Source organism: Melopsittacus undulatus, chromosome 4 (assembly GCF_012275295.1).
Source record: "Melopsittacus undulatus isolate bMelUnd1 chromosome 4, bMelUnd1.mat.Z, whole genome shotgun sequence".
NCBI classification, from domain to species: domain Eukaryota; kingdom Metazoa; phylum Chordata; class Aves; order Psittaciformes; family Psittaculidae; genus Melopsittacus; species Melopsittacus undulatus.
The window spans coordinates 98178300-98192009 of record NC_047530.1 but is presented as its reverse complement, the minus strand read 5'-3'; the positions used below and the strand labels follow the sequence as shown (position 1 = coordinate 98192009).

The following is a 13710-nucleotide window of genomic DNA, read 5'->3' as shown; positions in this document are numbered from 1 at the left end:
ATGATGCCATCCACAAGGCTTTTGCCTCACTGAAGTGACAACTGTGCAGCACTCTTCTTCTTCTAGGTGAAATGCTTGGTTCTGCAGACACTGCTGGTTACTAAAGAAAAGGTCCTTTAAAAAAGATTTGCTAGTACTTGCCACTTTTGATATACTGGCCTTCCATTTGTTCACTCACAGACAATGAACCTGGATAAAAATAGCAGCAAGTCAGTTTAAGGGGTTTCACTGATTGAGTGCATGCCTTGATTTTGAAATATAACAGTGTTTGCTCATTTTGGCCAGACATCAAATGTCCTGCCTCTGCTTACTTTTGATGGAGGCTGTGACTCTCAGTTCTCCTGTCCCAGCAGGCATTTCCCAACTAATGACTTTGAAGGCTGAACAACTGCCAGCTTCATTTGATCTCTGATTGCAAGAGAAAAATAATATTTGAGGCTGATGCAGGGATTCCCTCAGTCTTTGGAAAATACTTCTTTAAGAGTCTGGTCACAGCATAACATTGAGTGGAGGAAGGGCAGAGGGGTCTGGCAACTATATCAGCTAACTGGACTTACCAACTGAAACTTCTGTTTGTGTTATACTGAAAACAATGTGTTCGTGTTGTGGAGAAACAAGCCAGAGAAACATTGATAAGCTGTTGAAGAAAACATCTTTCCCTTGACTGCTCCCAGTTGAGGACTGCCCCTCAATGTTATTTGGTTTTGTTTGACCTTGTGTGATTAATCTTTGCAGAAACAATCAGCGATTGACAGGATGTTTACAAGACTATAGCACTGCTCTTCTCCAAGAGACAGCCTCCACAGAAAGGGATCAGCAAGGACAAGAATTTGCTTTGGTGAATGTTAACATGATAGATGTCTGCTGAAGAAGCCATAGGTGAAGGCCACTTCCATTTTTAATTTGCTTAAGATGGAAGCCAGGCTACTTCTAGTGGTGGTGACAGGAATTTTGTGTGTGTGGTTATATGGTTCTTGTCCATGCAGTTTGAGAGTCTTGGCACTCACAATTCTGAAAGGCTTGAATAATTAAAAGGTAGAGTATAGGAGAAGTAGAATATGGGAAGCTTAACTGACCTACACTGATTCAAAGTTTTCTTTGAAAATGGCTGTGGGAATGGGTATGTCAGGAAAATGATTAGTGTGTGTTAAAGGTGTGAGCAAACTATGTAGTGACTATTAAATGTGTATTAATTTAGCAGAATTATGGTACACAAAGCCCTGACAGATGATACTTTCTACACATGTCCCTTTGACACATTATTGCAATGCGGCTTTTTGTCCAGTCAAAAGAGGGAGCTAGTGTGTTAGTTGAGCTCCTGGCTAGGGATATCCATTCCCTGGGTGAAACAAGCTTTGAAAGAAGAGCAGATACTTCCCAATCTTGAGATGCAAAACCCCTCCACTGATGAAACTATAATTGCAGTTGAAACAGGTACCATAAATGTTCTCTCCAGATGTTCACATAAATGAAAATGCAGTCTACTCCTCCGTGAGCTGCATTACAAGATATCTGTGTCTGCTTGGTAAAGGAGGTGTAAATTAGTTCCTGGAATGCTCAGTAGGGATTTTGCTGAGCATCTGATCCGATAACACCTGGGAATTAGTGGGAAGGGGGGAAGTTCTCCAGAAAGATGGAAGAAAAGGAAACTGGGAATGGCAGGGAATGTCTGTATCTGAACTGTACTGTAATTTGTGGCTGTGCTGAAACCACATAGCAAATTGGTAGTGAAGGAAACAAAGAGCAGCCAAGGCAGGCAGAGCGAGGAAGCTGGGTGTGGAGGTGCCTGGAAAAATAGTACATCAGCTTGATGAGTTTACACAGGCTTAGCTCAGACATGCTTGTCTGAGCTGTAATGATGCTTCTAGCTATATGCTCAGGTATACAGCTCAGTCAGAGGAAGCCAGCCTAAGTCTAAAGAAAACATTCTTATTCTGTTTCCATGAATGAGTGGTTTTCTACTTAAAAACCAAACAAACTATGTAGCACCCAGTGTAGTCCCCTTTACATTTTCAGTGCAAAAAGTAATGGCTGCCTATATCAGAATACTTCCACATCTGTGGGTTTTATCCCTTCCACCAGCTCCACAACTTTTTGCAGTATCTATGTTCTCCCTGGAAAACCAATGGAAGATCTTCTAAACGTTTCCTGTCTCTATCCATTTCTTGCCATATACACATTCAAATGTCATCTGTTTTCTGTTTCTGCCTAGCTTTCCTTTTATCTGCCACATAAAATGATAAATAAACGGATTCTGAGACAAAGCCAGTCTTTGCTTCCAGCACTTCCCTCTCTCTGCTATTGCATGGGTAAAGCAAAGCAATGCTGTGAAGGACAGAAAAACTCATCCTAGCTGTTAGCTAAAATAAGGTGAAACTTGAAAGCATGACTAATAAACACCTAGGTAAGACTATCTGTAGCCATCAAACATCACCTGTACAACACCTGTAGTAGCATATGATAGTGTCCGGGTATACAGCATGAACTGTTAGTAGCTAAGCATTAGGTATAGCTTGAAAGCATGATTAAAGCATGTGTAATGAATATAATTGGTGGAAAAATGTTTGGTAGAAGATGATCACAAGCAGGAAAATGCACCATGCAATGTGGAAGGAATTATTTAGATGTCTACAAAAGAAAATGATGGATGAGAATCATTTGGGTGCTGAGGAGCTGAGGTTTCCCACAGCGTGCATTATTATATTGCCAACACAGCACATAGTAATTCCTGGTACTGAAATAAGACATGCATAAGCAGAGTGGTGGCATGCTAAGCTTTGTAGGTAAGCAGGGTTCTGGAAGATCCAGGTTTGGAGATGGATTTGGGAATCTGTGCTGCAAATTGTGGCCAACTGTGTTCACAGTGGTTGGTGGGAGAGAGCTGCCTGTGCTGTGCATGGGAGGTACAGCCCACAGTGTACCTGGAGCACTTGTGTCTCAAATCCCCCTTGTGAACTGAAACAGGCTCTATGGGTACATCTAGATACATATGAATGGAGAAATAGTTATCAGAAAGCAAGAAACTGGAAAGAGGAAAAATACATGCTGAGAGGTAGTGTGCAAAAGTGTCCCAAAAAAGTGTAACATCCAAGAAGAGGGTGGTGGTTAGATGCTGACAATGATTACAGGATTACATGTGCATCTGCAGAAACAAATGGATTTTCTGAGCATTGACCCTGGCTCATTCAGTATGAGCCTCTGTATCTAAGAAAACCATTCTGGTTAGTTTCTCCTTCCCTTCTGGGTAATGATGGGTGTTAGCATGTGTGTGAATCATGAAGAATAATTAAATTTATTGTCTGGAGAGTAATCTGCTATCAATAAGTCTACTAAAACAACATAATTAAATGAATGCTAAATAAATATTGGCTGATCTGTCTCTCCACAAACTTGATCCCGTATCAGGGAAAACTCTTAAACTCCAAGGGGATAAAACTAATGATACCTCTCCTTGCCCTTACCTGTCACTCCCTGTGGTTTCTTAGACAAATCTTCCTTTTGCAGCCTCATTTACTTCTGTTGCTTCTGTTCTTGTACTTCATGTTCTAGGGAAGTTTCACAGTCCTCTGCCACTTCAAAGAACTGTCTTCTATTTTCACTGATTCTCTTCAGTTAGCACAAGGTCAATGATTTTGAATGGCTTACACCTTGCTGTGCCTTTGGTAAGGTCAGGCATATTAAAATAAGGTGGAAATGAACAGACATTATGAGATAGGAGGTTCCTAGAACTTAAAAAAAACGTGGTCAGGGTATTTGATATGGAGCTTTGCAAGTGTTATGTTGTAAAGTGGATGGAGGCTCAGGGCTTATGATGGCCATCCATGTGCAGCGTCCTATGTGTCACATGCTGTGTGACTCCGTTGTTTAGGCCAAGGCTACAAATCACCCTGTGGAAAACTGTATTCTTACCACAATTTGTTTGAAGAGGAAGTTTGAGTTAATGGTTGAACACAGGTTATAGCCACTTCTGACAGCTGAGGGTGGTCCCATTGCTGTGTCCGATGTCCTCAGCATACTTCTCCATGACTGTTCTGCTGGTGTTTTGTGCATTCTGGTTGTTCCTTTGCACCAGTGCAGAAAAGACTAACACAGGTGGTGGCTGCAGTTGCTGGGAGGGATGGAAGCTGGAGTGTGCCTAAAAAGGTTGTTTCTGCCGTAAGAGCAGGTATCTATCTCCACAGAACCCCTTGGATGAGGGATCTACAGGGGGAAGGAACAACCTTCTTCCTCTCCTACAATCAAATCTGAGGTATTAACAATCTCTCTGGCTCCTGAAATTGAAAGCAAACCAAAATGGTTTAGGAAACTGATGTGTTAGGTTTTTTGTTTGTTGGGTTTTTTTTCCAGTATGATTTCAGCTGCCATTTCTAGACTTCAGAAATCCTCTGCTTCTAAAGTACAGTAATTCTGCAGTGATGGTGGTCTTCTAGAATAAAAGCTGAAAGTAGTGATGTATTTAAATGAAAACTGGACAATCCTGAAGTCCAGCTGTGCTTTCAAAAGCCTAAAGATAATTTCTTAGAAACAGTGCTTTGATTTTGCATCTTTTCTTTCTTTGACAAAAGCCTATATGCCCTATTAGATCTGGGGCTTTTAACTCTGTTTAGAACACTTACATTAAATGTTATAATGAAGATCACATAGTGGTGACTGATAAGTTTCAGATGGGCTGTGGCCAAATCACAGGTCTTCATCATGCTGTAGCTGTGCTGTGGGCAACCCATTTCCCAGTGGATATTGCTTAAAACCTCTGCACGCTGGGATGCTTCCTGCTTTTGCTTGAAAGCGAAAGTATGAGTCATTCTGGAAGGCAATTAAGGAGCAGATGAAATAAATAGCAAAGAATGACTTGCATAAAAACCCAAGCATAATTCCAGATCTACTTGGAAAACCGTATCAAGTTTCCCAGATTTGTATTTTTTTCAGAGTTTCTGGTTATTTGTGGGTGTTCAGACTGCGCAATGGAAAAGACTGGTATGACTGAAAAACAATAGCATAGGATTGAGCAGGAGGCAAATGATTTTCCGAACTCTTTGAAGCAAAGCATGAGGTAAGTGTCTTCTAACTTGTGCTTCATTTCGACAAAGGGGATAATAAGCAGTGGGGTGCTTCTAAATTGCCAGGGAAAGTAAGATTTCCTCTTTCTTGGGCATAATTGGTATCTGTGGTGATAGGAAATATTCTAATTAAAATCAGTTCAAAAAGTAGTTTGAGAGATATGATTACTTACTGATACTTCTGTGCCTAATGATTCCTGTTGCCATTTATAATTAGGGCCTGCTGCAGGGCATGCGTTAGTTTAAACAGTAGTAAGTGCACACAACAATCCTGCTGGGGGGTGGAGGAGTGGGAGAAATCAAACCACAGACAAGATGATACCATTACAGTTGTTGCACCTTTTTCTTACTTCCCCCACAGACCTCAGTGCCACAATACCTTACCTTCTGCAGTGATGTATTTGAGTCACTTACCATAAGCAGGTTATTACAACTAATTACTTAGGCAATTACTGCTTTTTGTACCCTTGGTGTCTGCTCCAACTACTTTATCTTGCCATCAACAGTGCTGGAATTGGAGTTTCTGTCGAAGCTGCTTGGTGTCTGCATTTCCTGCAAACTTACCAATGTAACTGTAAAAATGCCTCTAGGTCTATTGCAATTGAAGTGTTAAAGCCTTAACTGAAAGGTAAAGCACATGTTTCTATTACTAACATTTCATGTGCTCCTTCAATGTGACATAACAATGTCTGGAATTCCTGGCTGACCCTGGGCATGAAACTTTGCTTTAACGCTTACAGTAATTCAACTGCACACTAGTGTCTTTTCAAGCAAATCTATGTGACAGCAAGTCCAACTGTTCTTCATTGTTATTCAACGACCTTACACAACTGCTATCCATGTTTATGCTTGGTAAATGGTGGGTTTTGAAGTGTGTTGCTAAGCAGTGAGATGTCTCCTGGCAGGTTTCTTACAAACCTAAGGGTCACAGACTGTCCCTGGGGCAGAGAGCTTGCAGCTGAGGATAGAATGTACGTAAGATGGGTTAAAGGAAGAAAGGCACAAGGTACATGATGCAATGGCAGGCTATGCTTTACTCTTGAGGTTGGGTTTAAGACATCATGAACTACACAGATGACAGCTTTTGAAAAACAGACTGAGGAACCGGACAGGACGAAAGGAGGTGGTTTGCGGTGCACAGTACATCAGACTTGGGCACTTCATGTGCTAAAATAGCAATTTCCTATTTTCATTTGTGCTTTCAGTTTTGTATTGCTGTCACTTCTGCTTTGCAGACTTTCCCTAGGCTAGCCTACCACCGGTATGGCACAGAGAGACACCAGATGGGTCACTCCTTTCTGTTTGCGTGAATTGGCTCCTGGCATTTCTGGGTCCAGGTAAAACATCAGAAGAGTGGCCTTGGTCTTAGGCAAAATGCTAAGCAAAACCTCAAACAAAATCCTTGCCAAACCCCAACAAAACCTATTATAGCATAAACTGTCCCAGATAACTTACAGGGTATTGTTCTATCTCTTATTTCTGCAGACCAAGGGCAGGGTGTAGCTTGTATCTGCGTAGTCTGCTTTTAACTGTTAAAGCAGCTAGCATGGAGACATTCTGATACAGCTAAGTTTTAGGCAACTAATTACCCAAGTGTGCCCAGCACGTTGCAGGTAGCAGTACTGGGCTGCTCTACACTTGCAGATTGGGTTCTGCAGATTGTCTAGTCCAAGTTTTTCACCGTGCAACATAACGTTTGAGACACAACAGTGGAGCACACACAGCAATTGCACGAAGGATGCGTTTTGTGTAGGGGTTAATCTAAGGTATGCAGTTTGTGCAGCAGACTGAGTGGAAAGGCACAGGTTTACACGGTGTTTTGGTGGGAATGCGGGTGACTTCAGACAAGTTACTCCTTCCTTAACTTTGCAAAGCTGTAACTTTACCCCTCGGCCGTGGTGATGGCTGCGCTCTGGGTTTCCTCCCTCAGGCACCACACGCCCCACAGCCTGCAGCCCGCTCTCCGCCCGTGGAGGCAGCCCCTCCCTGACGGGAGCCTGGGTCAGGCCCGCGCCCCGCCCGTTGGCCTCAGTGCAGCGGCTCAGCCGCGCCCGTAACGGAGCGGGTCTGTGATTCACGGGCGGGCGCGAGGCGGGGCCCGCCCCGCACTCACCAATCAGAGAGCGCGAATGGGGTGGGAGGGGGCGAGGGGCACAAGACCAAGGCGCCAAACAGCCGTTGCTCTACCGGCCGCGGAAGGACGCTCCCGCCTCCCGCTCTCCTCGAGACCAATCACGGCCGCGTCCCGTCTGCCCGTCCCGCCCCCGGTGGCGAAAGAACCAATGGGAGGCTCGACTCCTTCAGCCGCTCAGCCAATCAGCGACGGAGCTCGGGGGAGGAAAAAAAAAAAAAAAGCCTCCGCAAGAAACGGCCATAGCGGCCGCGTCCGCCGCAGCCCCGGGGTGAGGGTCGCTCCGGCCGCCGGCCTGTGCTATGGTGCTGGAAGCCGTCGGTCTCGGCGTTCCTCTCAGCTCCGCGGGGCCAGCTGGGCGACCCGTGCCATGACCTGGCCGCTCGGTGTGGGCGTGCCCGTCATCAAGTCCCGACGCCATTTTACGCCAGAGGCCGCGACCAGGGAGACGGCTCAAGAATTAAGGTAGCGGCGGGGAGCGGCTGAGGGGCGGGCGGGGCGGCGGGAGGCGGTGGTGGCCGCCGACAGGTACCGCGGCCGCGGACAGGTAACGCACCCCGCTGGGCTCCCGGCGTGCACCGCGCCGGCCGGGGCGCGAGGGGAGCTCCCGGCGTGCACCGCGGAGTCGGGGGGGCTGTGGTGGGGGTCCGGGGGTGTGCTGCCGGCGGTGGGCGGTGGAGGAGCCCCCGGTGCTGTTCTCTGTTCCAGCCTTTCAGTCCCGGGCAGGCCCGGCAGGTGGGGGGTGAGACTGTCAGGGAGCACGGTGATGTGCCAGCCGCGGGGGTCGGCTGGTGCCCTCCTCAGCCGGTAGTGCGCCGCTGGCAGTGACAACCCTGAGGAGCTTGCCCTTGGTTTTAGGTGGTGCCGGTAGTTTGCTGTCCAAGGTGAAAGGGGTCTGATAGCCAGGCAGCCTGCAGCATGCAAAGAAGCTGAAAAAAATCCCTCTCTGGCTGAGTACTGACAGACATCTTCAGCACATGATCCAAAATATGTGTACTATACATCCTCCTGTCTCACTTGTCGGTGTTTGTTAGCAGTCGGCCTGTGGAACTCGGCAAGCTTCAGCAGTTCCGCTTGAAAGAGGGAACTTAAGTTGTCACTGATTCAGATTTCAAGCTGGTTCCAGCTGTGAACTGTACTGATAACAATGCTAGAGGACAAGGTCGCCAGTGAAGGCAGTGGGAGGAAATGTCATAATTTTCTTATGCCATTAGTGGTGTTTTATTCATTTCAGCTGATGCTCATTTTTGATAGTCCTGACGTTTGAAGGAAAGGGAGAACGTGGAAGTTCTGCTCCTCTTCTGTGTTGCTTCTCGCCCGAGGAAGTGGAACTACTCTTTAGTTTTGCTGTGGTTATATAAAAGACTCTTGTGGTTTGAAAGACTGTGGTTTTGTGTGTGACTTTTTGTTCTGAATTGTTTTGTTGTTTTTGTGTTTGGTTGTTTTGATTGATTGTTTTTTAATTCTGTGATGCTTTTCAAGATGCTCCATTTTGTCAAAGGTGTAGCAAGATTTAGTAGTTCATTTCTATGTTGCTTGGCTTTGCTTTCTCTGAGCTATTACTAGTGCTTCCAGCACAGATTTTTAAAAGTACAGGTTTTATCCAAGCAGATATAATCACTGATATGGCTGTAAATACTAATTACTATTAAAGTATACAAGGATGCTGGAGAGGGACTCTTCATTAGGGACTGTAGCAATAGGACAAGGGGTGATGGGCTCAAACTAAAGTAGGGGAAGTTCAGGTTAGATACAAGGAAGTTCTTTACTGTGAGGGTGGTGAGGCACTGGAATGGGTTGCCCAAGGAAGTTGTGAATGCTCCACCCCTGGCAGTGTTCAAGGCTGGGTTGGACAGAGCCAGGGGTGACATAGTTTAGTGTGAGGTGCTCTTACCTATGGCAGGGGGGAGATGATCATAAGGTCCTTTTCAAATCTAACTATTCTATGATTTTATACTCAGGGATTTGTCTTTTTACGCAAGTGGAAAAATTTCCTCCCTTTTTCATGCAGGTTGTGCCCTCAATTTTGAAAGACCTGGAAGGATCCTGCCATCTCCCAGCTGGATAGCTTTTTCTTTTTTTCCTCAAGTGAGATCATATTTATGGGTTTTGCCTTTTCTTCTCTGTGTTTTTTAGTGTTTCCCTGGTTTCTCACTGAAAATGAAATTTCACAAAAAAAACAGTGGGTCAGGTTTTTAGTGGGGATGAATATCTTTTGCTGAATTTATTAATTTTGCTAAAAGGTGCTAACCAGAGCTATGTAGTTGTTGGCAAAGGTACATGAAACAACTGTGACTTTCGTGTCAGGTTAAAAAGAGAGAAACCTGGTAATTGGTATAGCTTCGTCAGTTCTTCATTCTTTTAGGACTGATAATTTGTCCTTTTATTAAAACAAGAGTGGAAGTTCTTTCATTAATAGTTTGTGAATAGTTCACATGAAAATCACAGTTCTGTTTGTACTTTCATATATAGGAAGAACAGGTTGGAAAGCCCAGTATTCTCATGTTCCTTCTTGTATTGTATTACATGCTTGCTTGCTTCTTTTCTTTGTCTTTGTTTGATTTTTCTAGTCCACTTCCTAGTCTGAGATTCAGTACAGCACTTGAAAAAATATTATTTTGCTTTAGCTGGGTAGTTCCTATCCCTTACACTTCACAGAAGCAGAATTACAAATGCAAAGTAGAAAATGTCAATAGATAAGCACTTTAAAACAAATGATCTATAACAAATCACTCTCCAATCAAGTTACCCTATCCCAGGGAGGATAAAAAAAAAGCTTTTATTTTAGCATCAGTGCCTCCAACCTCTCAGTTATGTTATACAAGGCTTTGTATAATTATGGAACAAATGTTAATTTTGTTAGAAACTCTTGCATTAGAATGCCAGGTAACAGTGAGAATGAGGTAGTGGATGTGAGAGGGAAATAAGAATTCCTTCAAAATCAGTGGCTGTCCAAAGAAGGAAGAAGGTAGCAGAAAGCTTTGGTTTTGGTTTGTCTTCAAGAGAAACCGAAAGAAGAAGATTCTATGATTCCTCTTCTTTGGAGAGGAATCTGAGAGGTAACTGAAGATGAGATTTGGACTGCCAGCAGTGTTTGGTATTGCAGACAGGGTTTTAACCTAGAAGGGAGAAGTACAGTTGCTTAATTAGGAATATGGAAGAGTTTTGGAAAGATGTGCAATGTAGAAATCTGTGGCACAGCATGGTTTTGCAGGTGTGAGAGCAGTCACAAGCAAGCATCAGAGGAGTGTCCTGAGGAATGCAAGACTGAGAGAGCCTTGCTGTGAGGGTGAGGTTAGGGTGTCAGAGGTGATCAATGACAGCAACAGCAATAATAGCGAATAAACCTGCAATTTAGCCTTTTGATTCTTCTGTTGAATTGAAATTTGGGGACCCTGGTGCTTCAGCATGTGGGAAGAACAGGCATCAGATTAAGCTGGGACAGGCTGGAGACAAGAAGTTTTTCTGTTCACTTTGGTAAGATGAAGGAACACTTGTTCCAATTACAGATGTTTTTTTTTTTCATTGAGTTACAGTATTCTCAACATCAGTACTTGCCAGTAGCCTGATTAAAGTATCAGTGCATCATGAACAGCTTTTTGTGTTTGGACAGGTGCTAAAAATGCGGAAGCCATATTAGGAAATGTGAAAGTAACAAGCTTAGGGAAAGACTGATAGTGAAATCCAAGTTTAATTTGAAAGGTTGAGCAGTGGGTTCTTCTGGTCTGAACTTCAAAAATGGTTATTGATTCTGTGAAAGCAGTCACTTAGGGGTGCTTAGAATCTGGCATAAATAAGTTTTGCCTTTGTAATTACTGTTACACAGACAGTAACAATAGGGCTTTGTTTTGGAAGACACAGAAATATTACAGAAGATGAAAAAAGGTCTTAAATCTGTTTTATTCTTAATTTATCATACCTTTAACTAGAAAAGACGCTTCCAAAACAGGCTTAAGTATAATGTTGAAGTTGTTAGTGAACTTCCTTGCTATGTGGGAGAAGATAAAGTTAGCCATGTCAGAGTTCATGCTGTATTTTAATGGTCAGATTTCCAAGTAACATACAATGGCCATTTTTAGCAGTGTGTTCTCTCACAGAGAGGTGCCTTTGTGTTCTCACATCCCACTTACCTCTTGCCAGAGAAAATACCTCTAATGTAAAGCTATTACTTATGTTGTGTGTGTATAAAAGTAAGATGGTTGTAGATTGTTATTTCTGTTGGAAGTCAGAAGGTGTCTTTAATGTGTGTGCTGAGAGGGAGGCTACTAACATGTACTTTGTTAAGGGGCAGTGCTTTTACAAATTCTTGCTGAGGAGTCTGGTAATAGTGCAGGTAGGGATTTCCATCCCAGCCTGGCACCAGATGTGTGGAAAAAAGCCACAAAGGCTTTTTGACAACAAGGTATAACTTGCAGGTAGAACTATGTGGTTAGACTTGATGGCAACTAATAATGCGTTAAAGAGGGTTTGGTCACTGATGGTATTGATAAGGCTTCTTACCGCTATTACACCTTGAGAAACAGCCAGTAGGAGTTACCAGCTCGAAGTATTGACGGTGGAGATGGGGAGGCAGTCAAAACCATCACACAAGTGACTAGTGAGGTTTCCTCTGACATACTGGGTATAAAGGAGATCAGTCCAATTTAAGAAAGCTTAATTTAAGCTGGAGGGGTAGTTAAGACTTACTAGGATGATAAAGGAAATGGTTTGAATAAGGGAACTGACAGGTTGGCTTCATTAGCCAAGCAGAAGAAGGCTAGAAGGTGATGAGGATGCTGATGCTTTCTCTGATCTATCCAGACCAGGAGCTGCTGGCATTAAAATCAAATCTGTAGAAATAAATTGCAGCATTTTAATTTCATCAATATTCACTGTATATGTGTTTAGATTTTTTTTAAATGATAAAGTTATGTTTTCTCTTCAGAAACCAGACCATTACAGAGTTCTTCAGACCAGTTTTAAAACAAGGTAAGTATGCTTTTTTAAAAAACAGAGGCTATTATGTGAGGTTTGGTTATCTAAGTGTGCAGAAGTATAGTTTAATCTCATTCCAAATTGGAGCAGCTATGTCAATATGTGTACACTGAATTTTTTTTCTAATAATGTATTTTAAACCAATTAATTTCCTAATAAAATGAATTTATTTCATGATGTAATTATTCAGGTTACTGTCTCAGGCTTGAGCTAGAGTGTTTCTAACAACTGAAGATGTGCCATAGATCGTGCAGTTCTTTGATATGAAATAAATTGCATGGCACTAGCAAAACTAAATGATTAAGTAAATTAATTTTGAATTGCATGTGTGAGAGAGATAAAATAGCAAGTAATACAGTCCAATAAGACTTCCTCCCCCCCAGGTTCGTGACTGTGAGAAATTTTTCTTGTCTTTTCTCTCTTAGACCTTGGCCATAGAGACAGAACTGTATTGTGCTCACCGGACAGTGGAAATGTAAAAGATGCAGCTTTGTGTGCTGAGCATTTTGAAAAGAAAGTGTCTTCTCCAAAGAAGGTCAGAAGAAAAAAAATGCCAGACCGAACACGAAACACAAGTCCTGTGTTAGATGCCTTTCGGAGGAGAGTTAAAGAGAAAAAAGACAGTGCAAACGTTTCAGAGGATGGCAGAGCATGCAAGGCACTGGGTTCATTGTACCCAAAAGTTGTGATTAAAAAACTCCCTGTTAATCCAGGGTCTCAAAACAGCTGTTTCTTGGTGAAAAAGGATAAAACTGTCAAGTTGGATCAGGGAAGAAATGAGAAGTGTCTAGGAGTAACAAGAGCACCATTGTCTTGTGGAAATTGTTGGGAACAGAAAACTGACTGTATGGATCTCGAAGACACAGATTCAGACTCTGACAAACGGGTTTCTTCATCAGAAGCTGATACTCAAGCCTGTGATAGAAACAGTGGCACTGTGAACAACACAGCTCTGCGCCAAGCCCCAGGGCTTCCCAGGAAACTGCCCTGCACACCAACTGACTCTGAATTCACGATGTCACTGGGAGCTCTCTGCATAGAAAGGAAGTCATTCTCAGGAACAAGCGTATCACATCAGGTGTGCTTAAAAGGGTCATTAAAAGTGGAAATCAGTGATTTTTATCTTATCAGGATAGGATTCCTGTTACTGCCTTTTTCAGCTGTAAAAAAAGTTCATGCTCTTTGCTGTTCTTCTGTGAACTTTAGGTCATGCTTGGGTATGCTGTTTCTTAACTATTTTAAAATAAATGAGAAATCCTGGTTTAAAAACAGGGGAGATATTCTGGATTGGATGTGAGCATGGAAATTGTAACTTTAAATTGTATTTTGTAGAAAAAATGTCTTTGTCTTAAGTGTCTTCCAACCTTATGTTTTCTAACAGTGTCCTGTAGAGAACACATATGGGGACCTCATAGCAGCCTTCCAGTATCTGAAGGGGGCCTACAAGGATGCTGGAGAGGGACTTTTCATCAGGGACTGTAGTGATAGGACAAGGGGTAATGGATTTAAACTTAAACAGAGGAAGCTCAGGTTAGATTTAAGGAACAG

At 43.1% G+C, this 13710-nt stretch overlaps 1 protein-coding gene across 4 annotated transcripts in view; it reads left to right on the top strand.

Moving 5' to 3' along the window:
* Positions 1 to 7519: 7519 nt before the first annotated feature.
* SLF2 (SMC5-SMC6 complex localization factor 2) overlaps positions 7520 to 13710 on the top strand; it is a 31313-nt gene continuing 25122 nt past the window's right edge. For 2 of the 4 annotated variants that reach the window (XM_031053849.2, XM_031053848.2), the window contains exons 1-3: positions 7520 to 7653; positions 12113 to 12156; positions 12588 to 13240. In XM_031053849.2, coding sequence (XP_030909709.2) covers positions 7559 to 7653; positions 12113 to 12156; positions 12588 to 13240 — 792 coding nt within the window. In that variant the 5' untranslated portion in view covers positions 7520 to 7558. Of the gene's footprint in view, positions 7654 to 9199; positions 9277 to 12112; positions 12157 to 12587; positions 13241 to 13710 lie in introns of all 4 variants that reach the window. The other 2 variants (XM_031053850.2, XM_031053851.2) reach the window with 2 other exon arrangements.